The following is a 27,798-nucleotide window of genomic DNA, read 5'->3' as shown; positions in this document are numbered from 1 at the left end:
CACTGCGCTACCGACCGGCCCCAATCAGACTTGAAGAACAATGATTCTGAGCTATTTCTAAATTTTGAAATTCTGCCTGGATCCTAGGACCCTAACCCCCTAAAGTCCCTATGTACAGCCCGTGTCCAGCAGAGAAGCAATTATAGAAGCTGCTCCCCATAAAAATCTTCGTTCCGTACTCCCTGAGGAATAAAGACTAGGGACCTTCCAGGGAAGGGGAGGGCATATGCATCTCTGGTGGTGGCAAGTGAATGGAAGTGTACCCCTCTTATCCCACAATCTTGTCGATCATTATTCAATCACTGATAAAAAAAAAATTAGAAAAATCAAATCCCTATGCAGAGTCCAAAAAAAAAAAAAAAAAAAGACTAAACATGTATGGTCTGGGCCTAGATAGCTTAGTCTATCTGAGTACCAACAAACATGCCTGTGGGCCCCAGAGGCTTCAGGTTCAATTCCCAGCACCTCTTAGGCCAGAGTGAGCAGTGATCTGATCCTACCCATCTCTCACTCTCTATCACAGCAAAATAAATAAGCAAACAGATACAATGTCTTTTATCTATATTGTTTGAAAGTACTAGAACAGAAACACTTCTCCACAGATACAAAGACCTAGTATTTTTTATGTTCACATAAAGGGAATGATTCAAATGTTTTAACTATTTCAAATAAGAAGTTCTGTTTCTTTATAGAGTACCAGATTTCTAATATACAATCCAACTTCTACAGAAATATTACTGAATTCTGTTAATAATGATACAAAAAATGTGTAGTCACTGTTATTTTTTCTTTAATGAAAGGTGTGATGTGTTTTAATGTTTCTAGATAATTCATTTTGAACCAGGCAATCTGGATAGAGGAAATGAAATCTTAGCAACAAAAGACCTTAGAGAGTCTTAGGAAGCAAGATTGTAAGATTCTGTGAAAACCAAATAAGTTATTTCCTAAAATGAAACTGAGTCAAATTTAATTACATTTGGAAAAGGTAATAACAAACCACGATGCATAATTCATAATATTTTCATATTATTTAATTTGAATGCATTTACAACATTTAAAATAACAAAAACAATATTCAATATGTCTGTAAATGTAAAATCCTGAAAATCCTTTCATACTGAAAACCAGTCCACCTAAGAATCATTAATGGCAACAATCACTACCCAGCTAAAGAAAAAGGTGGGACTTTTAGATGTAATCTACTACCCAACAGCACAATAATATGCAAGAAAGTATTACTTCCCTGAAGAAGAAAACAAGGCGAGAAAGACAACACGAATACTAGGTTTTGAGAATGTCAGGTGTGATGGAAGTGAAGGGGCCCTAATCACTCCCTAGCAAGTGCCCTTTCTGTTACCATTTGTGAGCTAAATTTTCAATGGTATGGAAAACTGAAGAAAAGAGTTTCAAGAAGGAATTTTAAAAGACAAAAAAATTTTGACCATACAAACATACTACCAGTTTCCACTAAGCACATGGCACAGCGGAATTACCGCTAGCACACTTATCAATTCAGCAAGTCAGTTACGTCACTTTGAAACACCTTTGCCAAGGAGTGATGTCAAAAATCACACTCACTATACCCAGAAAGAGTGGACAAGGCATGGTCGGGCCTAACATAGGGGGTGTGCGTTGGCAGTGTTTCATCTGTCATTAGACAAAGACAATAATAAGGGCTGGTCTCTGAAAACTGCTGTACAAATTGCAGAGGTGTGTATCATAGTAAAATTGGAGGCTCAGCATCTAACATTTTCTATGAAGTTAAAATATTATTTTCAGGGTGGAGGAGGCAGCACAAAGATTCTGCAAAAGACTTTTATGCCACTGTCTCTACTGTCCCAGGCTCAATACCCCACACCACCACAAGCTAGAGCTGAGCAGTGCTGTGGGATGTGTGTGTGTGTGTGTGTGTGTGTGTGTGTGTGTGTGTGTGTGTGTGTGTGTGTTTGTGTGTGTGTGTGTGTGTCTCACTGTATACTTTTTGCTCTGTCATCTCTCTTTCAATAATAAATAAATAAATAAAACATTTACAAACATTACTTTCCTAAGAGCCATAAAATACAAACATATATATCCTTCCAGGTAGTCATATTTACTGCTCTATGTTAGAATCTTAAGACACCAGATGCTACCATGATGCCGACCAGACTTCCCTGGACAGACAACCCCACCAATGTCTCCTGGAGCTCCACTACCCCAGAGCCCCACCCTACTAGGGAGAGAGAGACAGGCCGGGAATATGGATCGACCAGTTCCCCATGTTCATAGGGGAAGCAATTACAGAAGCCACACCTTCCACATTCTGCATCCCACAATGACCCTGGGTCCATACCCAGAGGGATAAAGAATAGGAAAGCTATCAGGGGAGGGGATGGGATAAGGAGAACTGGTGGTGGGAATTGTGTGGAGTTGTAACCCTCTTGTCCTATGGTTTTGTTAATGTCTCCTTTTTAAATAAATTAATTAAAAAGTAACAATAAAATTAAAATGTGGAAAACAAAAACAAACAAAAAAAGAATCTTAAGACAATATATTTAACTGGTACTATTGTTTTGTATTGTGGCTTTTTTTTTTTTTTCTCGCGTCTCAAGCCATGTACTTTTAATCAAGGCAATAAAAATAGGAGCAAAGGGGTGTCTTTCAGATTCTATTGGCTTCTACAAAGTAAATGCCAGTTTCAATTTCCTGGCTGCTATTTGTGGCAATCAGTGATTTCAACTCTGCTTTAACCTCTAATTTATTTCCATTCACCTGTTTGGAATCTTTCAAGAGGGTTAATGTATATATGATAGCACTTACAAAGCCAAACTCATAAAATGTTACACATGCAAATGTTTGTGATTTCTTAACTTATCTTTGTATGGTATGTAAGACTACATTCTTTCCAAACTAGTTAAATAAACAAGGGTGCCATTTTAAATACATGTCTCCTTTACCAAGAAAATTTCATCAGTATTAGACTCCTCTAATAAATTTTAGAAGACTATTCCCACTCAAATTTTTATTTCTAGTAAACATTTCATTTAACATAAAGTACAAACCAGAAAAAGTATGTGTTATATAAGTTAAAGTATTAATATCTTACAGACAATGTCACTAACTCGTTGCCACAAAATAGGTGACCGGACGTTTATTCATTGGAGAATTCAGCAGTAAATCGGATTTGTAAAATGTTTCTGTGAATTTAAATGAACGATTTGTTTCTCTGTATGAGACCTCAATTTCACCGAGAAGGGTTTTACAACACTGAAGCCCTCACGGACAAGAGGAGCAAGAACCGACTGAAATACTGTCATGCCGGAGCTCCGTGAAGGAAGTGCCAAGGGTGTGCGCTGGGTTCCACATACCTGGAGGGAAATCACTTTTTGTTTTTCTTCTTTGTTTACAAAATAAAAAAAAGGTATGAAGTGTATGTGCTCTGAAAATTTTTTAGAACCTAGCAACTGAAGTTATCCTTCATTTGCCTACGGTACAGATAAAATTTGTTCATTTCCTAATAACTCCTCCCCGGCAAACAAGACTGAGAATGATTAATGTCATCTCCCCTCTCCACACCCAACAAAGTGACCAGGACTACTTAGTCATTTTTCTTTTTTAACAACTAGGCACAATTATGTTTGAAGAAAACAACATAAACATTTTTCTTTCCCCTGATTATAAGGAGCAGGATTTGATTTGATTTTTGATAATGACCTTTTAAAGCCACTTTATGAAGGAAACTTGAAACGGAGTCCTTGGGCACGGTACCATGTGCAGTTGGCAGAGTGGACCATCATCTGGCCCAAACGCTTGCTTTCATTAAAAAAAATAAGTGATTTTTAATATTTTAGTTAATGAGAGGGAGAGACAGAGGGAAAGATACAAAGACCAAGCACTGCTCATCTCTGGCTTATGGTGCTGCAGGGACTGAAATGGAGAACGTGGAGCCTCAGGCATGAAAGTCTTTTGCTGAACCGTAATGCGATGTTCCTACCTCAAAACCAAAAATATTTCTTAAGAGATGGAAAAAAAAATACATCTCTTAATTTTGTAGAACCCTTAATTTTTAGAATTATCACCTGCTTTGGTTAAAAAAAAAAAAAAAAACAGGCAGTGGCACACTTGGTTAAGAGCTCACATGACAGTGCACAAGGACCCAGGTTCAAGCCCCTGGCCCCCACCTGCAGGAGGAAAGCTTCACAAGTGGTGAAGCAGGGCTGCAGGTGTCTCTCTGTCTCTTTCCCTCTCTATCTCTTTCCCTTCTTAATTTCTCTCTGGCTCTCTCCAATAATAAATAAATACTAAAAAGAAAAAAGGAAAAAAACACAGATAAACAGGGGGTTTATCTGTGCGCCAAGCCCAGTCCCAGTTCCGCTTTGTGCTTCCCCTACTGTTCTTATTTCTCAACTTCTTTTTTTTTTTTTAATTTATTTCTTTATTGGGGAATTAATGTTTTACATTCAATAGTAAATACAATAGTTTGTACAGGCAACTTCTGTCTGAGAGGGCTCATCCCACATTCATCCTCCTCTTTCAGCCAGAGGCCTTTATCTTTTTCCCCGTACTTGTTTTGGCTAGAGGGTGAGTGATGTTGGGCATTACGCCAGCTCCCCCTGCTCTATCCTCCACGGCTGGACGCTGCAGTCTATTTCCATCATCACTGTTTTGCCTGAGACCCGCCCTGCCTGCAGGGCACTGGTTTAGTCCCACTGGTTAGATGGAAGCTTGCTCCCTTCCCGCTCTTTCTCTTCGCTCCACCCCCTCTCCTACCCATTCCCTTTTCAGACCTGACACTTCCGTCTCAGAAGACAGAAAAGGCCATGTTTTCTAATCAATAAACACCGCATGGTGTTCCCTCTCAGCCACGAGAGCTCCTGGTTCCTCTCCCGTGTCGCTGAGTCAGCAGCAGCCTAGGCTGGCTCCAGTCGAGCTCTCTCCAACCTGGAGAGCACGTGCCCGGGGGAGAAACACCCTCGGGCTAGCCCGACAGGGAGACACAAAGATAAATCCTACATTCTGACAAAGGCCTGCGTGCTACCCTAGCGTCTCTGCTTCACTTCTTCCCCTCTACTCAGATCATGGGCCAGAAGCTGGACGACTGTCCACTTCAAACAGTGTGTACGTTCTGCCGCTTTCTTGGTTCAGGTACATAGCAGATCTCCCTTCAACTACGGCAGGAGCCCTACCCTCAGCCACCAACTTACACTGCACCCAGAGCAGCTTCTCCAAGTGAAGAAAAAAAAAAAGAACAGAGGATGGAAGAAAGAAAGGAAAAAGGAAAGAAAGAAAAAGAAACATTTACTCCCCGTCTTTTAAGTAGTAGTTGCCAAAGTGCCGAGCCTACAATTCTTAGAATGGTTTTCAAAGGCCTCCTTCGTCTGCAGACCTCGCGGGCCTTTTCACATGTACCGCCACTCCACACAAGCTTCTGCGCGTGCCGTCTCCAGAGGGTGGCAAACTGTTTCACAGAGCATGGAAAGCACTCCCACCCTCTTTGTCTCTCTGGCAAAATCCTGTACCCCTGAGCATTCATGCGCATGGAGACTATTCCAAAATCCATCTTTCTGACAGAATACCTGGAACCCTCCCCTATCACTGGAACATAGTAAGAGCAAGATGTTTGAGTTCACAGATCTGTACGAGCCGTGCCGGGGGTGATGCGCCAGTGGAGCAAACGTATTACCAAGCGTGAGGACCAGACTTCCGGCCCAGGACCCCACCTGCAGGGGGACTCTTCATGAGTGGTTATGCAGGTCTGCAGGTGACTATCTTTATCTCTCCCTGTTTCCCCTCCCCCACTTTTTAAAAAATAAATTATTTAAAAAAAAACAAACCAAATGCTTACATGTATATTATTTACACATATATAATTCATACTTAACTAATCTTGCTAAAGTTATTGCGTCAGTTATACCATACTACTACGTAAATAAAGCACCCTCATTTGGGTGACGGGAAAAGTTAACTGTAAGCAGGATATATATTTTAAAAGAGGATTTTTCTGAAAGAAAGCAAATATGGCAAATTGGACATGATGTGAACAGAGACAAAGGCTGTGTAGAAAGTATTGTTCACATGAACGTCAAATCACTCAAAATCTAAGAGCTGAAAGAAAAAAATAAAACAGTTTATAAACTAGTGTCTTCCCGTAGTAACTACCTATTTTAGTGACTGATTTTACAATTTACAACGAGTCCCCTGCTTTACTGACAAAGAACAAGAAAGCTTCCAAATGAGAGGATGGGATACAGAAGTCTGGTGGTAGGAACTGCATGGAATTGTCCCCCTTTAAATTAGGGTCTTGTTGATCATCATTAAATCAATTTAAAAAGAAAGACAAAAAGAAATTGCCTTTTAACCTTCCCTGCTCTACCTATGTCATAACAGCTATAGATATCTGTATTTTTTTTTAGATACCTGTATTAATGAACTATTTACTTTCAAAAACATTTCTGAAATATAAATCCCATTTATAACATGAAAAACACCAACTCACAAAGTGATCTCACCTCATCTAAGTCTTGGATATAAACAGGCTTCTCCTCAAAGCCGATTGGCATTGGTTCACTGTAGGGAATCTTCACTTCCTCATATATTTTGTTGTTTTCTCTCTGGATTCCTTCTGGTAAAATCATCTACAAATATCAAAAATTTGAAATGCAAGAACAATGAAACAATTGCTGTATGTCAAAGATTATTTAACTAAAGAGTAAAAGAGAAAGGGTAGTGATTAATGTTTCTGATAAAGCACTTGAAAATAAAATTAGTTACTTTTAAGGAAAAAATTTATCTGAGTTATTCTGAAGAAAAATATTCTAAACAAAACAAATAAAAACATATACACCCCAAAAGCATTTATGCAGCAAACATTTCCTGTAACTCCTGACCCATGCGATGTGAATAAAGCTCAAATTAACAAATTAATTAGATGGGGGGGGCGCAGTGGTACCCGTGATAAGCACACATGGTACCATGTGCAAGGACCCAGGTTCAAGCCCCTGCTCCCCACCTACAGGGGCAAGTTTCAGGAGAAGTGAAGCAGGTCTACGGGCATCTATCTTTCTCTCTTCTCTATCTTCCCCAACCCTCTCAATTTTTCTCTGTCCTATCCAATTAAAAAAAATGATAATTAAAATTTAGAAATAGAGTAAATTTTTAAAATTAACTAAGTAGGTGACATTCCTGATGAAATTAGAAGCAATATGCGGTAATATAGTGTAAAGTTCAGTCTGAAAGTACTGCAGTTAATAAAACGAGAAATATGGACCGTGGAGTAGGAAGAAGAAGTACACTTTGGACAGGTGCAGCGTCCTGAAACTTTATGCACTACTACCGAGTGCATTATCTCATTCTCCCTAATGTGGTCATCTTACTCCCTAACATGGTCATTTTACTTTCGCATATAGCCAGTGACCACTGGAGCCACAAAGAAAACGAAAGGAAGGCTACATGTCACTTCGAGTAGACGCGGGATCCTGGCCGGCAAAAGCCTTCACATCTCAAGGACACACCTTGGCGCCAGCAATGAATGCTGATGTCTTCATGGCTTCCGCCCGGGAGTCATACACATGAGGATAGCGGATTTTTTCAACGTCCGTGTCTCTGTGCCTGCTCAGAATTGGAGCATTTTTAGCATTTAGAAGTGCCTGTTCTCTGTAAAGAGAAACAATAACAGGATAAACTAAAAGATTTTTATTTCTGATCAAAATATACATTAAAACAAGATCAATATAGCGACTTTTTAGAGGGCCTCCTATCATAAGGAAGAAGTTAAACCAAAAGTAAGACATGGACAATTCTTAAGCTTTCTGGGCAATCAGACAAGATGTGAGACATTATTAGATATCTTTGATAGCATCTATCAGCTTGACTTAATGTTCTCTGCTCTTCTGTAACAAACTAAAGACATGTAACAAGGTATGAATTCCTTTTCAAATGGGGGTTAAATATTGAAAAATCAAGTGTGATGGTGCCTATATTCCACCAGCAAAGGGAAGTCTCAAATCCAGTTTGTATTGGCCGCATCAATTACTGTTTGCATGCCTAAGAAGAACTGGCTTGTGTGACTAGATCTCTCGCCTATATGAAGGCGACCAGGAATGTTCTCGATTTACACTGTAATGAAGCAGGCCATTGCTTCTTGATCACAGAAACTTACTTTCACACAACAAAATTCGATTCATAGAAGAAGAAAAAAAAAAAAAGGACCTTAACTAGAAGTAAAAATGACCCCAACTGGTGAAACTACGAACATGGTAGCGACCCACAGAAGCAGAATATCCGACACGAGCTTTGTCAGTTAGTGATTTTTTATACCTTTGTATTCGCAGTTCCTTGGGATCAAAGCTCGTAAGCCCTTCTCCGGAAACTTCTTCTTCTCCTGCTTTTCTTTCTCGTCTGGCAATTCGTTTTTCCTCGCGGCGATACTGTTTCAGTAACTGCTTTTCTTGCTCAGACTGAATAGTGACTTGGCAGCCATAATTAGGCTTAGTGTTTTCCCCTAAAATTTTTTTACAATTATCTAGAAAGGAAACGTAAGAGCAACACAGGTTGACCGAGTCTCATCAGACCTTAGACATCATCATCACCTGTTTTTCCCCACGGCAATTTTGCACAAAGTATCTTTAAAGGACATAATGAATTACATATATCTTCAGGAGGGTTTTGAAGCCCATTATTTAAATAACATTACATCACAGCCTGAGATAAGTACGCAGGCACTTTCTTCCTGCTGCCTAAACGGCTTACTTTTCCTAATATTATAAGATTACCTGGAAGTAAAACAATTTCGGTTTCACAATTTTAAAATACTCTGTATATATCATGCAATAAATATGATACAATGTTAATTAGCACTCACAGCTACGATAATAGTTTTGTAAAAATACTCATTAGATTCTAGACTTAAGTTTTCCTTAGGTAGTAGCCCTTGCTTGATTAAGTTACACGTCAACTTTGAGTACGGGTGTAATTATACATAAAAATAAAATGTACTAATTACTCAGGTTGTTTTAGAAAATTATCAGGAGAGTGATCAGGAGGTGGCACAGTGACTGAAGCACTGAACTTCTCAAGCCTGAGATCCTGAGTTTGATCCCCGGCAGCACATGTGCCAGAGTGATGTCTGGTTCTTTCTCTCCTCCTATCTCTCTCATGAATAAATAAATGAAATCTTAAAAAAAAAAAAAAAAAAAAAAAGAAAGAAAGGAAATTATCAGGAGAAAATTTAAAAGTCTTGTATACTTTTTTTTTAACAGACAAGCAATTATATATGTGTGTATATATTTGTGAAAATTAGAAGCAGGTCAAGGCCACAAAGGGAAACTGAGCCGGTCACAGTTCAAAGTCTAGGACCTGAGAGAGAGCTCGTTCAGTAGGGCTTGTTGTGCCTGGTCCTGTGTGGGGTCCTAGTCAGAGTCCTGACAGCCCACCGGCACGCAGTCACACTGAGGAAGTTCCAGAACTGTGACAGCACTTTCTACCTCTCGGAAACCTTTTTAGTGAAAACAGTGGCCCAGGTGTGGGGAAACTATACACACACAACACCTCCCTCAGCCACACACACCAAAAAAAACCACTCTATTTTACAAGGTACAACTTATGTCTTCTTCTTCTTCTTAAAACTGTTTTACTGCTGTATTTCCACCAAGGCTTTATCGCTGGGGCTAGAGTGCCGGCACTATGAATCTGCCACTCCCGATGACCACTTTTTTCTTTTCTTTTTCATACAGACATAGAGAAATTGAGAGGGTGAAGGAAGGAAGACACCTGCGGCATGACTCCACCACTCGTGAGGCCTCCCCTGCAGACAGGGACCAGGCATGTGGACGCGGATCTGTGCACACAAGTCGCGGGCTCCGCCAGGTGCGCCACTGTCCTGCCTCTACAAGGTACGACCTCACCGGAGCAGGAGTCAAATCGACACCCAGGAAAAGTTTTCTTCCAACAGGATTACCTCTGTATTTATTTAAATGTTTTTTAATTTAATTTGATTTGATTTAATTTTGCCTCCGGGGTTATCAATGGAGCTCTGTGTCTGCGCAACAAATGCACTGCTCCTGGAGGCTATTTTTGTTGCCTTTGTTGTTATTATTGTCATTGTTGTCATTGCTGTTGTCGGCTAGGACAGAGAGAAATGGAGAGAGGAGGGGAAGACAGAGAGGGGGAGAGAAAGACAGACACCTGCAGACCTGCTTCACCGCCTGTGAAGGGACTCCCCTGCAGGTGGGGAGCCGGGGGCTTGAACCAGGAACCTTGCATGAGTCCTTGCGCTTCACACCCTGTGCGCTTAACCCACTGCTCTACCGCTTGGCCCCCAAAATATTTCTTTTTGAAAAACTATCTTATTTATTGTAGAGACAGAAAGTGAGTGAGAAGGGAAAGATGGAGGAGAAACAGAGACATCTGCAACCCGCAGCAACGATTCACTTGAAAGCTTCCCCCTAAGGGTGGGGACCAGGGATCTGAACCAAGGTCCTTGTGCGTGGCAACATATACACTCAACCAAGTGTACGACCACCTGGCCCTAATTAAAATACTCCTAACTTGCAGCACCCTGATTTATAGTAGTTCTAAAGAAACAGAAATAGATGGATCTTGGAAGCAATCCATCAATACACATTAATCATACTTTTTGTTTCAAAATACTAGAGCACTGCTGAGCTCTGGCTTATGGTGGGGTAGGGGACTGAACCTGGGACTTAGAAGCCTCAAGCATGAGAGTCTTCTTGCATAACCACTATGCTATCTCCCCCACCTACACACTAATTATATTAAGGACTCTTCTAGTTCTAGGCACTGTTGTTAGGTTAGGCAGACAATGGAGAATAAAATGTGACCTATACTTTAATGGAGCATACTACAAGTGAACCGAATTCTAGAATCCAAATTCAGAAACTGAAATGAGAATATTAGTTTCCTAATTCAGTTTAAGTCAAATCTCACAGTCTCCAGACATTTGCCACTATTTCACTACAAGTTTTCAAATAGGTAATTTAACTTTCAAGTACATGGAGTCACAACCCTGTACAATAACTTGACATGCATCACAGAAGAATGGGAAAAATAAATAGTATTTACGAAACACGATGTGATAAAATCCCTACACAGTTCCTACTTGGACCATGTTTTACAATTCCAAAGGGGGGGAGCATTTTCGTAAAAGAACTCAAACATCTGTTGCAAAAACTTGAACTTGTAATCAACACATTTTCAATTTTAGGAAAAAAATACAGAATATAAAGTTCCACATGTATTAAGAATGTAAAAATCAACTGCAAAGTCACACAACAAAAACAGTTTCTCTCTCTATCCAAAATAAATTAAATAAAAGCTTTGAGAGGGAGAGAGATACAGGTGGCAGACAGACACATCAAAAGGTGTTCTTCACTTATCGTTAGGAAAAGGTACGCCAAAACCACAGCAAAATGTCACCCTAACCTATTCAAATGACAGTTATCAAAAAACGAGAAATAAGTATTGCCGAAGATAGGGAACAGGACCCTTGTACACTGTGAGTGGCAATGTACAGTAGTGTAATCACTGTGGAAAACTGTATTAGTAGTCCTCAAGAACTCAGAAAGACCTAATGTGGTCCAGAGAGTTCACTTTTGGGCTTTGTACAAAAGAATGCAAAAACACTAAGTAAGATGCATGCACTGCACCAATATTCACAACAGCTAAGGTCTGAAAGCTGGCTCAATATCCACCGACCAATGGCTGAGGAAGGAAGCTGTGGGGGATGCACACGGTGGGATACACTCAGCTAGGAAAGAAACTACTTGTACCCTACTGTGACAACATGGATTAACTCTGAGGGGAGACGCCAAATGAAATGGAAGGAGATAAAGATCGGGTGATTTCTTTCACATGAAGAAAAGATCCACAGCAATATAAACAGTCAAACCAAAAACAAATACTTGGATTCTAATAACAGAATGCTGGTTACCAGCCTGTGGGCACAGGAGAAAGAAGAGGGTGACGCCTCACCGTGGGTCAACCACGGCAGAGAGTTCCTTCCTCCGAAGGGAGACTAGACAGCAGACTCTATGCTACACCTGAGGAAGATGGGTCCTGATATTGGGGCAGCCTGGAACGTTCCTACTCATGACCACAGAATGTGAGCTCAGATCTACAGGGATGCAGAGGGCACACAGGTTCCTAAGCTAAATATGGACCCCAGATCACATCAAATCGATGGGGTTTACAGTCAACAATATTTATACACCTTTCCCATATTAGGGAGCTACTCTCTTCCCTGATCCAGCTTTCTGGTCCTTCTGCCAGCCATGACATCATCTCCCCAGACAATTAACTTGGGTCCACCTGTATATCAGAGGTCAGGCTCAAACAAACAAACAATCTAGTACAGTCATGGGCCCTTTGGAATAGAACTAGAATAGGCCTACTAGCTGTCTACAAAATAGAGGACCCCCAAATCTTCATCTGCACTATTCTAGGCTTTAGATTCATGATTAGTCAACAATTTTTTTGGCTTTATATGTTGACTCTATTTTCAGCGACCAGGTTTCAGATACTACCATGATGCCAATCAGACTTCCCTGGGCAGAAGACCTGGAGTGTCCTGGAGCCCCGCCTCCCCAGAGCCCTGCCCCACTAGGGAAAGAGAGAGACAGGCTGGGAGTATGGATCCACCTGTCAACACCCATGTTCAGCAGGGAAACAATGACAGAAGCCAGACCTTCCACCTTCTGCAACCCACAGTGACCCTGGGTCCACACTCCCAGAGGGATAAAGAATAGGAAAGCCATCAGGGGAGGGGATGGGATATGGAGTTCTGGTGGTGGAAACTGTGTGGAATTGTACTCCTCTTGTCCTAAGGTTTTTGTCAGTGTTTCCTTTTTATAAATAAAAATTAGAAAAAAGAAAAGAAAAGAAAAAGAAGAGGGTGACAGCTGATGGTGGTAGACAGTAATCAGACCTTCCGTGGTGAGTGTGGTGCGGCCTACTCAAGGCACTAAGCCATAGATATATATATATACACACACACACACACATACCTGTGGACCTATGTTAGCTCAGTGTCACTGTTGCTGCTATGAGGACAACAACGATGATGCAGAAAGAGGAAATGACAACAACAGACAATCAGAAACTAACCCAGTTAACATTTTCTTGTGTGTGTGTGTGTGTGTGTGTGTGTGTGTGTGTGTGTGTGTGTGTGTGTAGAGGCAGTATTTTGTAGGAAAACAAAGGTGTCTGGGGAGAAAAGGGAGGCAGGTTCTGGAGAGGGTGCTGGGAGTCCTGGGATAGGACAGTGGGAATGGCTCTAAACCGAGGGTGAGAACGTCTTGCATGCACCTAAGTCTGGGAGTAAGAAACTGTACCCATGTCTCGACACCGGTACTGTAAACCACTAAGCCCCCAATAAAATCATTAAGAGAATAAGATTTTATGTGTCGGGGGCCAGGTGGTGACACACCTGGATGAGCACACGTGTTGCAATGCGCAAGGACCTAGGTTCAAGTCCCCGATCCCCACGTGCAGGAGGCGCACTTCACACATGGTAAAGCAGGGCAGCAGATGTCTCTCTGCCTCTCTCCCTCTCTATTACTACTGTCTCTATCCAATAAGTAAATAAAGATGATTTAAAAAAAAAGATTTTACATGTCAAACTAAATACTTTAGGTAACATACTGTTATTCTCCTAGTATGAACTTTTTTTTTTTTTTTGTCTCCAGGGTTATTGCTGGGGCTCAGTGTCTGCACCATGAATCCACTGCTCCTGGAGACCATCTTTTTCCCCTTATGTTGCCCTTGTTTTAGCCTTATTGTGATTACTATTATTGTTGTTGATGTCATTGTTGGATAGGACACAGAAAAATGGAAAGAGATGGGGAGACAGAGAGGGGGAGAGAAAGATAGAGACTCCTGCAGACCTGCTTCACCGCCTGTGAAGCGACTCCCCTGCAGGTGGGGAGCCGGGGGCTCGAACCGGGATCCTTACGCCGGTCCTTGCGCTTTGCACCACCACCTGCGCTTAACCCATTGCGATACACCGCCCGACTCCCTAGTATTAATTAACATTTGAAACAAATATGACACTAACAAAATACTTTTGCAAACACTTAAGAATAAATACGGTCATTAAATCATAAGAAGGAAATTAGTCTAGCCTGAGAGTTTTATAAGGTCCCAGTTAGAACTCTTAGTAAAAAATCAGAACTTACACTAGAAAGTGCTTAAATCATGTATATTACCATACTCGGACCACAAGGAGACCTTTCTCGTTCTATTTAAAATCTGTGTTTCTCCTAGTCCTGGAAGCTCTAGGGCTTCGTTTTACTGCTTGATTCCTCTTCTATTGATCCCTGGCCACTACACTGCTTCTGGTGACCTCAACTAACTCCACGTCCCCAGTGCCGTCACGCCACGTTACGCGGCCAGGGCCCTGTGCTATGGAGATTGTCTCTGGAAACGCCAAGCCTCAGATGTCAACCCGCCCATGCCTTTGGCCTGTTCCATTTCAGACGGTGCACTTTCTCACAAAGTTACACTTCCTAGATATACAGACTAAGGCCCACGGGATCAGGGATATGTGTACACAGACCCGTAAGTTAGGGGCGATTACATGCCTCAAAGCAGGAGTACTTAATTCTTTCTGCCTTTCAATAGTTTAAGTCATCAACAGACTGAATCCAGATCATGTATTTACGAAGCTGCAGATGGCGAGCTATTACTTTGTGATTTGTGTATCATCTATCCACAATTTTTATTAGGAAAATGTTAGAAATGTCTTATTAGTTCATTAAAAGGAAGTATTAAATTTAAAATATTAAGCCGGTCAGAACTATCAATTTTCCTTGCAGTATTTTGAAATCTCCTGAGGCCACTTTTGTTCTCTTACTGTATGCTGAGTCACGATTAATATTGCTTCTAAGAATAATAATTATGCTATATAATTTAGAATGCTTAAGCAAATAGCTTTTTGCTAAATGCTTTGGTAAAGAAGCTGACAACCATTTTTGTGGGTTTATTTGTGTTTGTTTTGGTATACATGCATTAAGCTTTTGTTGGGTTGTCAGAAAAGTCACGACACTTGTTTGCATAGAAAAACAGAGAAAGGAGAGGTTGTGGGCTCAAAGGGACCTCCTGCACTGCTGATGGGAATGTCAATTGGTCCAACCTCTGTGGAAAACAGTCTGGAGAACTCTCAGAAGGCTAGAAGTGAACTTACCCTATGACCCTGCAATTCCTCTCCTGGGGAGATATCCTAAGGAACCCAACACACCCATCCAAAAAGATCTGTGTGCACATATGTTCTTGGCAGCACAATTTGTAATAGCCAAAACCTGGAAGCAACCCAGGTATCCAGATGAGTGGCCAACAGATGAGTGGCTGAGCAAGTTGTGGTCTAGATACACAATGGAATACTACTTAGCTATTAAAAATCGTAAATTCATCGTTTTCAGCCGATCTTGGATGGAGCCTGAAAAAATCATGTTAAGTGAAATAAGTCAAAAACAGAAAGATGAATATGGGATGATCTCACACTCAGGCAGAAGTTGAAAAACAAGATCAGAAGAGAAAACACAAGTAGAACCTGAACTGGAATTGGTGTATTGCACCAAAGTAAAAGACTCTGGGGTGGGTGAGAGGGGAGAATACAGGTCCAAGAAGGATGACAGAGGACCTAGTGGGGATTATATTGTTATATGGAAAACTGAGAAATGTTATGCATGTACAAACTACTGTATTTACTGTGGAATGTAAAACATCAATTCCCCATTAAAGAAATTAAAAAAAAAAAAAAAAAAAAGGAAAAAAAGAAAAACAGAGAAAAATAACTTTTAGGACAAACCAGTATTTCTTTAAATTGGGTGGGGAAATGATGCAGTCATGTCCTTCTCGTTTTGGGTGGAGCTTGAAGGAATTGTGTTAATAAACTAAACAGAGAAGGATGAATACCACATGGTCTTACTCGCGGGTGAAACTTAAGAACCAGGGCAGAAAGGTAAGATACAAAGTGGAACTTGACTGGGTTTGGTGCACTGCAGGGAAGCAAAGGACCCTGGCAGGCAGCATTCTCAGGTCTGGAATGGACTCTGGATACTGACAAGGACCGAGTTGGGGCTGAGAGAGTCTTACAGAAATCTGTCATGGGAAGATGAGAAATTGTGCCCTGTGCCAACAACTGCGTTACTGTAAACCGTTAGTCCCTCCCAAATAAGATGAGAACAACATGGCAAAAAAAAAAAAAAAAAAAAGTCGAGAAAAAATTCAGTAGAAGAAAAGGAATCTCAGACACGTGAACTGATGCTGAATTTCAGCGCCATTGCCAAACACAGGTGAACTCTCCGCCAGGCCACCTTACTTAGAGCCAAGTATACGTGTTTCATGAGCCGTCATATCTAAAATCGGCTGAAAAATAAGTGTCAGTAAATCATATGCTATACCAAAGGACAGTGAAAAGCATAATTGCATTAAACAAATCCATGAATCAATGACTCTTTCTCTCAGTCAGAATTACTACCAATACTTCCTTACCTTGAAGAGCCTGCAACCTATGACCATTCGAAGAGGTAAGAAACCTATCCACAATTGCTATTCTATTTTGAAGAAGCTTCTCAATGAGTTCCAGTCCATCAGGTCCCAGCAGTTCAAACAGCTTAAAAGAAGAAAAGAAAACAACCTGTTACATTTTTCACGTTCTTAACACTTGGTTCACGATGAAACTGGGTATGGGAAAAACTCTTCACTGTCACAGGAAATGCTCTCTACAGCCAAGCAATGAGCTTCACGTCCTCGCAAATCTCCAAGAATGTGTCAGCACTTAAATGAAGGCCATTTCTTCCCTGGGCAAATAATTTATCATGGCTGTTAACCTTACCCATGTCCTCAGTGACTCACCGTTATGTAGGCTGAAGACACAATAATCACACATAATAAATTAAGAGATTCCACTGAGAAATTTTTAGTTCAAAACAGAATTTGAAGAAACCACCGTACATCTGGAAGATAACTTTTAATGTGCCATGCCAGGTGGAATCTCACAATGTAAAGAGCACATTATTTCTTTAAAAATAACATACCTAAGACCTAGCTTCCAAGAGACAAGAGGGCTGTTTGGCTCTGAACAGCAGGGCTGCCATAACTCCAAGATGAGAAACCCCAGCAGAATTCTGAGATCAGCTGCCACCAGACTTAAAGCAATCCCAAAATTATGTTTTCCTCTCACATTTGCCATTTTCATCTACATTGAGAGCAGGTGCAGCTCTCATTCAAGATTTGCACGACAAACTAATTTGGCAGAGAGTGAGTATAAAGGGACAGCTGTCTCAGTCACTGCTCTGTGCACTCACACAAGTTCCTAAAGCCATCAAATTGTAAGAAAGGGTAAAGAAAGTTACCTCTATAAGTAGAGAAATCACAGAATCTTAAAAAAAAAGAAGAAGAAGAATGGAGCTCTCAAGTGGAAAAGGTAAGTTTGACTATTACGGCTATAAGGCTTCCAGAAGAAATACACACTAGGTATAGACAAAAAGCGCCCTTTCATGGTAGGTGGTGCGGCCCTTACGATCCAGTAAGGTAACTGCCAGTAAGTAAAAGCTCCTCAAAGCTCTTTTTGCTACTACAAAGCTAATTTAACCATCAGTGTAGTTATTCATTATAATAAGGAGTAGGAAGACTCAAAGTGAACCTAGAGTTAGTTCCTGATTTATCAAAAAAGTACTTCAGAACATGCACAGACTAACTTTAACTAAAACATGACTCTTCTTTTTTTCAACGAACTTCTTTATTATTGGATAGAAAGTCAGAAACTGAGAGGGGAGGGGGGAAAGAGAGGGGAAAGAGACAGAGAGACACCTGCAGCCCTGCCTCACCACTTGTGAAGCTTTTCCCCTGCAGGTGGGGACCAGGGGCTTGAACCTGGGTCTTTTTATGTGTACTGTAATGTGAGCACTTCACCAGGAGCGCCACTGCCTGGCCCCCGTTGCCCTCTTTCTTACAATATCCTCAACCACTGCAGTCTGTGCGTCCCTCAAGAAAGGGAACCCCCACTGCCCCCACTGTTTTCTGAAAGTCATCATCCTTATCCTGACAGAAGCAATGTGTAGTGCAGCAAGCTGTAGACACACAGACATAGCGGTGCAACTACACCCTCAGGAGTCGGCAGGAAACCAGCGATGGTCACCACTGATAAGAAATGCTGAAGGGGCCAGGCAGTGGCGCTCCTGGTTAAGCACACACAGTAGCAAGCGCAAGGACTTACGCGAGGACCCAGGTCTGAGCCCCCCGGCTCCCCACCCACAGGAGGGAAGCTTCAAAAGCGGTGAAGCAGGTCTGCAGGTGTCTATCTTTCTCTCTCTCTCTCTCTCTCTATTTTCCCCTCTTCTCTCAATTTCTCTCTGTCCTATCCAGTAAAATGGAAAAAAGGCCTTCCAGGAGCAGTGGATTCATAGTGCTGGCACTGAGCCCCAGCGATAACCCTGGAGGCAAAAAAAAAAAGTTTAAAAAGCATGTTTCTAAAATTAAAAAAAAAAACACATAAACTTGTCACAAACACAAAATTACAAAACAAAATTGAAATACAGAACAAGAATAATGAAGCGTTAATATGTCCACGTAAACTTTTCCAGTAGTAGGGAGTCGGGCTGTAGCTCAGCGGGTTAAACGCAGGTGGCGCAAAGCACAAGGACCGGCATAAGGATCCCGGTTCGAGCCCCCGGCTCCCCACCTGCAGGGGAGTCGCTTCACAAGCGGTGAAGCAGGTCTGCAGGTGTCTGTCTTTCTCTCCCTCTCTCTGTCTTCCCCTCCTCTCTCCATTTCTCTCTGTCCTATCTAACAACAACATCAATAACAACAATAATAACTACAACAACAATGAAGGACAACAAAAGAGAAAATAAATAAATATTTTTTTAAAAAAACAACTTTCCAGTAGTAGATTATTATTGGCTGTTGCACATGAAGGCGACTCACTCAAGAGATTTGATGAAGTTAATGAGTATTATTCTGGACCTATTGGTTTTCAATCGTTTTTTAAATTTCCGTGTTTCATTCCATAGTGCTAAAGACTCCTTATCCCTCCTGAAACACACTTCCATGCTATTCTTCCTCCAGATGTACCCTGCCACTCTCCTCCCTCTTTGGGCTCACGGTCAGTATTCAATGTGGGAGATTCTTAGAAGTCCAAAGGTTTAGCCATAGGTTTTTCCCTCCCTTTCACTCAGTTACTCACATCTAGGCCACTAATTCCCACTAGGAAGCATACAGTGAAAACTTTTTTTGGGGGGGGAGACTGCTTTTACTTGATAGTTTAGAGAGGGGGGCAGGAAGGTATCAACACACTGATCTGATTATTGTTTTGTTTGCCCAGACATCAGGCCTCACACCTACAGTCAATTAAGTTTTCTCCAAAGAGTCTACAAGTCGAAGAAGCGGAGGTCACTCAACAAATTGGTCTTGGGAAGTCTGGATTTAAATGTGTCAGATTAAAATCTAGATCACCAAATTTCTTCCTTTTTTTTTTTTTTCTTTCTTTTTCTTTTTTTTTTTTTTAACAGAGCACTGCTCAGCTCTGGCTTCTGTTGGTTATGGGGATTGAACTTGGGACTTTGGAGCCTCAGCACGAAGTCTCTTTACATAACCATTATGCTCTCTACCCCTGCCCCACCATATACAAAAGTCAAGTCCAAACGGATCCATGATTCAGAAATTAGATATGAACCATCAAATACTTGGATTAAAATATAGGCACAACTCTCCTCTGACTCTAGAATTCTAGAATCTTCACTGATTCTAATCCATCTGCAAGGAAAACAAAGGCAAAAAATAGATTAATGTGGACAAGATCAAACTGGGAATCATCGCCAAGACAAAAGAGGCCTCCCACAAAGTGGGAGAAAATCTTCACGTGTCATAGAAGACAGAGGACATGTAAACAAAATACACAAAGGAACTCATCAAACTCAACAATGAAGACAAACCCCGGGCCAGGTGGTGGCGCACCTGGTGGAGCGCACATGTTACAGTGTGCAAGGACCTGGGTTCGAGCCCCCCGGTCCCCACCTGCAGGAGGAAAGCTTCACAAGGGGTGAAGCAGGGCTGCAGGTATCTCTCTGTCTCTCACCCTCTCTATTTCCCTCTTGATTTCTGTCTGTCTCTATCCAATAAATAAATAAAGATTAATAATAAAACAAACAAAAAAAGATAAACCCCGTTGAAAATTAGGGCAGAATCTTCTCCAAAGAGATCCAGGGGGCCAATAGGCAGATGAAAAAAAAAAAAAAAAAGCTCCAAGTCAGTGAAGGCCAGGGAAATGTAAATAAAAACTGTTGGTATGCTTCTAAAAACCCCTTCTGTTTCATTTGGTTTAAATCCCCCCATGCACAGGGACCTGAGTTTGAGACCCCACTCCCCAGTAGCAGGGAAGAAGCTTCATGAATGATGAAGCGAGTACTGCAGGTCTCTCTCTCTCCCTCCCTAGCTCCTCTTTCCCTGTAAATTTCTCTGTACTATCAAATAAAGGGAAAAAAAGAAAGAAAAAAGTGGCCACCAGAAGCAGTGGATTCATCTTGCAGTCAATGAGCTCCAGTGACAGTGCTGGTAGCAATTAAAAAGAGTGACAGGAAAAAAGGACTAATTTTAAACAGGTTTCAGGAATGGAGAAACAGCATAATGGTGATGCAAAGACTGTAATGCCATTCAACTGTAAGCCAGAGCTGAGCTCTGATTAAAAAAAAAAAAAAAAGTACAACAGGTATCAGACTGGCGCACTGAATGACGGCGATCTTTGCCAATGCCAGGCTTCCTCATTACCTGGGCACCTAATCAGTGAACCCTGAGATTCCCCATGGACACTATGGGCCTAGACCTCAGACAGATCCCTCTCCACCCTAGCTGCTCCCTTCCAGCAGGAATCTCATCACAAGGGCCCCTCTTGTGGGCCTCGCCAAGCCCTGGCCCCTCTCTATAAACGAGCAATGGCAGGGACTCCCCACTCTCCAAAGGGAGGCTGGTCAGCCTGCTCTGCCCCTCGAGGAAGACGGGTCCTGACATGAGAGCAGGCTAGAAAGTTCCCTCCCGGCTGTGAGCAGGGACTGTGAGCTCAGACAGACAGGGACTCGGAGGGCACACGGGCTCCTGTGCTGAACGTGAAGAAGTGCAGGACCCTGGTCAGACGGATGTGGTTGACAGCCCACTGCATTTAGATACGTTTTTTCAAGTTTGGGAGCTACTCTCTGCCCTAATGCAGCTTTCTAGTTCTATTCTCAACTCCGACTACAACTTTCCAGTCAATATTCCTAGTCCATCTGCATGTTAGCCATCAAGCTCACACAAAAAATTACTGACTCATTGACCCCTAGGAACATACCTAGAATAGACACCCTAGCTTTTTTCCACCCTCGGCTCTTTATCCTCCTCTGCTCGATTCCTACTCTTGGGTTCCTATTTGTTAAACATTTTGTCCTGCTTATTATCTCACTGCTTTTCAGCCACCAAGTTGCAAATGATACTATGATTCCATCCTGACTTTCCTGGGCAGATGACCTCACCAATGTGTCCTGAAACCTCACCTCCCCAGAGCCCTGCCCCACTAGGGAAAGACAGAAATAGGCTGGGGGTGTGGATCCACCTGCCAACAGAGAAGCGATTACAGAAGCTGGAATGTCTTCCTTCTGCACCCCAAAAAGAATATTGGCCCAAATCTCCAGGAAGAGAAAATATTAGCGGAAAATGACCAGGGGGCTTTGGGCCCAAAACCTACTGGGCCCCAAAACTTTTATCACTAGAAATTTTATTTTTATATCATCACTGAAAAGTAAGTAAATCTGAAAAACTCCAGAGGAAGTTAGACACAGTTTCACTAATCTGAGAGAAGAGGAGAAAGGACACTCAGTAGTAGTAACAGGTGTGGGTAGGACTTAAAGCAAAAGCAGGACCAGAGAAAAAATGGGGAAGAAACAGTATCTATCAACCCGGATCTGTGACCTTGGGAAAATCATTGCACTCTCCACTGAGGAGACAGAACTTTGGTATTGGGAATGGTGTGGAATTATACCCATATTATCATATAATTTTTTTAATTACTATTCAATCACTAATAAAAAAAAACAAAACCTTAAAACCCTTTATCACATAGAGAAAACTAGCTGGTAACTATTAACACAAGGAGGAACAATTATACAACTTAAACCTTATTTCCTCCAAGTATTACTTTTCAACTAAAAAATTTCACAGACACAGCAAACAACATAGGAATCATGATAGAAACCATTTCATCAATCTTATCACTAAAAATTAATTTAGTATTTTTAATAATGATGACATATTCTTCCCAAATAGAAGAAATATGGTATTTTGAACTAAGCTTGTTAGGAAAGCTGGTTACATAGAGAATTTTGGAAAAAAAAAAAAAAGAATTGCTTGAGGATCAGACTCGCCAGGTTAATCAAAGAGAAGAAGGACATGAGGCATTGCTTTTGCAGTAAGTTTATTTCTTGGTATACAAGAATAGAAACATTTTTCCTCATAAAGCAATACTTGTACCTCATAGAACACACAGTATTTGTATATAATTATTTATCTTCAGTGGTAGACAGGTAATATATACAAACAATAATGTCTAGCCAATCTCCTTATTGGCACAAACAATAAAAATCACAGTGTCAAAAAAATCTTGTTATTTGGAGAAATGGAAACTACAAGACTTTTTATACAGAAAGCCAATGTCCAATAGTCTTTTAAAGCCTTTTTAAAATATAGATTATTTATTTATTGGAGAGGGAGAGAGAAAAATTGATAGGAAAGAGGAAATAAAGAGGGAGAAAGAGAGACACCTGCAACATTGCTCCACTACCCGTGAAGCTTTCCCCCTGCAGGTGGAGACCAGGGGCTTGAACCTGAGTCCTTGTTGCTCTGTAACATGTGCACACCAGCAGGTGCACCACCACCCAGCCCCTTTTAGTTATCTTTTTTTTTTTAATGCCCAACATTACATCACACATCAAGCACTTCAACTGGAGTATCTATCAGTATGTACAGTGCAGAGGCAATTAAATCATGCAAACCAGTACCTTTGAGAAAGGGTTCAAAGTACCAATATAAAACATCATATGTATATGATTTAGCAGAACGTAAGTGAATTTGTGGTTTGTTTTTTATTTTCATCAAAATACTTGTAAAGGCTATAGATAATCTCATTAAGAATCAAGATTTTTCCATTACCATGAACAAATGTATAATTTTAATTTTGATCCTACATAGAAAAAAAAATCAATGTTTATTGCCCACCAGTTAAGACCATTTGAATGGCATGTACTTAAAAAAAAATTCTTCCTATTTTTTATTTATTTGATAGAGATAGCCAGAAATTGGGAGGAAGGGAAGATAGAGAGGGAGAGAGACAGAGAGGCACCTGCAGCCCTGCTTCACCGCTCGCAAAGCTTTCCCCCTGCAGGTGGGGGCCGGGGGCTCGGAGCTGTGCCCTTGGGCACTGTAACGTGGGCGCTGCACTGAGTGCACTACCACCCGGCCCCACATATATTTTCTTTACACTGAACTTATCCCATTTGTAAGTTTAAAATATTTATAAATAGCTAAATTTTGTAACAGTTTGTTACAATATAAAATATGATACTATAAGAGAGCCATTACTCTTTAAAAAAATAAGACTACAATATATTTTACTTTAAAATTCCTTCTTCACCTTATCTTGGAAAACTTATCAAATGATTAGAGAGTGAGCTTTCCATAGATGCATAAATAAGACAGAGGATGTCTTCTGAAAAATTAAGTGCTAGCAATGAAAGAAAAAGAAATCGCATGAAATCTCTATCAGTTAATTCACTGTCTCAGTGCCGCAGAGTTCTAGCTCATGGAGAATGAACCGGGACCTCGGTGTCGCAGGCACAAAGGTCTTTTGCACAGACATTATGCTGTCTCCTCTGCCCTTAAAGGGCACACAAGTGTTCAGGTCATAAAATATACAAGCCCTTTGAAATGTCTCATTAGTGAACTTGTGATAGCTTTGTATAATTAAAGTACCTCTCCAATATCACTAATGTTTACTACTGACAGCATTAAGGAGTTATAACAATATTTAAATGGCATTATTATCATGACTCCCAAGCTCAAGTCCCAGCACCACATCAAAGCACCTTGGCACACAGTGATGTGATGTCTGTGTCTCTCCCACCCTCTCCAGATATAAAATAAAAAAGAGTGGCCCCACACAAATGGGACATCTAACAAGGGAGCCCTAACTATAAAGCGGAGAAAGGAGAGTCTCTTCAACAGATGGTGCTGGGAAAAGTCGACTGAGTCACCACATTTCACCACACACAAAAGTAGATTCCAAGTGGATCAAGGACCTGGATGTTAGACCAGAAAACTATCAGATACATAAAGGGAAATACTGGCAGGTCACTCTTTTCCACCTAAGTTTTGTAAGCATCTTCAAAGACTCACGTCCAATTGTAAGGAAGACAAAAACAAAAAACAATCTATGGGACTACATCAACTTGAAGAGCTACTTCATACCAAAACAAACCAACAGCCAAACAGAGACTGCTTACAGAATGGGAGCTACATCAGACAAAGGCTAATCACCAAAATGTTGCAAGAGCTCACCAAACTCAGCAACAACATAAACCAAATGACTACATCCCAAAATGGGGAGAAGATATGAACAGAATATTCATCAAAGGAGAGATCCGAAAGGCCGTTCGACAAAAATACTCCAAGTCACTGATTCTTATAAAATGCTAATGGAAATAGTGAATTGTGAAAGAAGTGTCATCAACAAACACAAGCTGTAGGGAGAACTGGATTCAAACACCCAAGTGGATGAAACCGAACCACTATGTACCGCCATACTGGAATGATACAAAGCGCAAGAGCCGGCAGAAGGATCCCGGTTCGAGCCCCGGCTCCCCACCTGCAGGGGAGTCGCTTCACAGGCGGTGAAGCAGGTCTGCAGGTGTCTGTCTTTCTCTCCCCCTCTCTGTCTTCCCCTCCCCTCTCCATGTCTCTCTGTCCTATCCAGCGAAGACGACATCAACAAATATAACTACAATAATAAAAACAAGAGCAACAAAAAGGAAATAAATATTTTTTAAAAAATGAAAATAAAAAGATGGGCTTAGGAATGGTGTCCTTATACAAGCACATGGCCTCAGCACGGGGGGGGGGGGGGGGTTTGTAAAGATGAAACACATTTACATTAAGGAACAAATACATCTGTTGGAATCTGGTGTGACTACAATTCCATCAGGCTTGTTCAAACTCCCTTTGTATCTAGAGACAAGAAAACTACTTGATCTCTCATTACTTAGAAGTAATCCTTACTATATGATTAAAACCTAAAAAAAAAAGTGAACAAAAGTCAAGCAATAATTAAAATTTGAATCCCAGGAAGTTGGGCGGTAGTGCAGCGGATTAAGCACACAAGGTGCGAAGCACAAGGACCATCATAAGGACTCCCCACTGCAGAGGAGTCGCTTCACAGGCGGTGAAGCAGGTCTGCAGGTGTCTTTCCTTCTCCCCCCCCCCTCTGTCTCCCCCTCCTCTCTCCATTTCTTCTGTCCTCTCCATCGATGACATGAAAAACAATAATAATAACCACAACAACAATAAAACAATAAGGGCAACAAAAGGGAAAAACAACAGCCTCCAGGAGCAGTGGATTCGCCCCAGCAATAACCCTGGAGGCAAAAAAAAAAAAAAGTAAAATCACTGCTCTACAAACATAAAGGGGGGAAAAAAGACAAAAATGAGCACCACGTACACTAGCACAAAAAACCTTTTTCCCTAGTATAAGAGCTTGATAGTAAAATTATTCAAACAAAATGGCTAAATTCATAGAAAACTGTCATCTGAATAAAACAACAAATGTGTATTGAATAACCAAAATCTTTCTTCTTTCATAAATCACACCAAGTCAGTTTTACAGGCATTTTACTATCAAACTTTCATGACATAATCACCGATAGAGAAGTTCTCAAAACAGAAATAACAAGCTCTAAAAATATATTTTTAAAATTGGGATGAACAGAATATTCATAGACTCTCTGTGCAAGCTGAAATTCTAAGAGTATAATAATGATGAATAAAAAAGTCCATATCAAATAAAGCTCCGAGAAAGTTTTGTAGGCATTCTGAGTCTCATAAATTAGATAATACTTTGGTCATCAGTTATAGACAGCCATGTATTTTAAAGACTAAAGAGTTGTATCTCTACTTCTACACTGTATAACAAACAGCACATATTGGAGATAGTAAAATAACAGAAAAACTACTATTAGTTTAGAGAATTTGTCTTTCAGGTAAGCTATTTCAGATCTGCATGAAAATATGTGCACTGAAAACTAAGAATAATGAGGAAAGAGGAAATAAAATGTTAAAAGCTAAGTGATTCTGGAAAAAAATTCAGAATTAACAGTCCATGTGGAACTGAATATAAGAGTAATTACACAAAATAGACAAGTTGTTTAGAATGTTGCAAATTACCCCAAGTTTGATTTGTGGCTTAAAAATGATTAAATATTCATTTATTCTAAAATAAAGTCTTAAATAACTAAGAAAATGACTGAAAATTGGGGCACTGTTAATTCAGTATTTATTTTTCTCAGGAAAAATGTGTATGTGAATTATTACAGTGTTGCAGAAAATGAGATGAATTACATTCCCAAAATAACTAATGCACATTAGTTACAGCAACTTAATTTAACACAACAATTTAGCAAAGCCAAAGCCAAGGTCACTTACAACTTAATTAAACTACTTGGAATGTGAAAACTATTTATTCCCCGAATACCATAATTAATCGGATGTTTAGTTAAGATCAAAGCGAAGAACCACTGTAGATTTAAAAGCTATTTTATACTGTTGTGTACATAATAAGTTAGAAATTTTCTTAGAAAAGAAAATATGCTGATTTAACTTAACTCTGAGAAAACAAATTTATAATCATGTGTATGTGCATATATATATATATATATACACACACATATATATACATATAAAGCTGAATAAAATCAATGTATTAAGCCTAAAATATTCAAAGGAATACTTATAGCAATTTCTCTTTTTTAATGTTTTTTTATTTGTTATTGAATAGACAGAGGGAAACTGAGAGGAGAGGGGGAGGCAGAGAGAGAGTCAGAAAGACACTTGCAGCCCTGCTTCACCACTTGAACCTGGGCTCTTGTGCACGTGACCAGGTTATACCACCGCCTGGCCCGAAATTTCTAAATATAATAATCCTATTTAGGATTAGAAACTGACAAAACATTATTCACTGATTTATCCATCTCAAATACTACTAAAGCAGAAATATTTTTCACAGGTACAGGTGGTGGTGGCTCACCTGGTTAAGTGCACACTTTATAGTGCACAAGGACATGGGTTCAAGTCCCCGGTCTCCACTTGTAGGGGAAAAGCTTCACAAGCAGAGAAGCAGGTCTGCAGGGATCTCTCTTTTTCTCTCCCTTTCTCCCCTCTCAATTTTTCTCTGTCCTATTCAATAACAAGATAGAGTAATTTTTTAAAAAAGAAATGTATTTTCCTCATAAAGTGTATTTGTTTCCTCATCAGCACGTAAGATTATCTCACAATATATAAAATAAATTGGGGGCCGGGTGGTGGCACACCTGGTTAACTGCACACTTTATAGTGTGCAAGGACCCGGGTTCAAGCACCGGGTCCCTAGTCACCCACAGGGGAAAAGTTTCACAAGTGGTGAAGAAGTGTTGCAGGTGTCTGTCTCTCTTGCTCTCTATCACCCCCCTTCTCTCCCAATTTCTGGTTGTCTCTATCCAATAAATTGATAAAGATAATTAAAAAAATTAATGAATT

The 27,798-nt window shown here is 40.6% G+C and overlaps 1 protein-coding gene across 2 annotated transcripts in view; it reads right to left on the bottom strand.

Annotated features, from left to right (window-relative positions):
• Window positions 1-27,798, bottom strand: part of ASCC3 (activating signal cointegrator 1 complex subunit 3) — a 262,037-nt gene that overhangs the window by 217,825 nt on the left and 16,414 nt on the right. For both annotated transcript variants that reach the window (XM_060190713.1, XM_016188499.2), the window contains 4 exons: window positions 16,486-16,606; window positions 8,296-8,500; window positions 7,491-7,632; window positions 6,489-6,614 (listed from right to left, as the gene is read on the bottom strand). In XM_060190713.1, coding sequence (XP_060046696.1) covers window positions 6,489-6,614; window positions 7,491-7,632; window positions 8,296-8,500; window positions 16,486-16,606 — 594 coding nt within the window. The remainder of the gene's footprint in view (window positions 1-6,488; window positions 6,615-7,490; window positions 7,633-8,295; window positions 8,501-16,485; window positions 16,607-27,798) is intronic.

Source organism: Erinaceus europaeus, chromosome 4 (genome assembly GCF_950295315.1).
Source record: "Erinaceus europaeus chromosome 4, mEriEur2.1, whole genome shotgun sequence".
In the NCBI taxonomy this organism is placed as follows: Eukaryota; Metazoa; Chordata; class Mammalia; order Eulipotyphla; family Erinaceidae; genus Erinaceus; species Erinaceus europaeus.
This window is presented reverse-complemented; position numbering and strand designations above follow the sequence as displayed.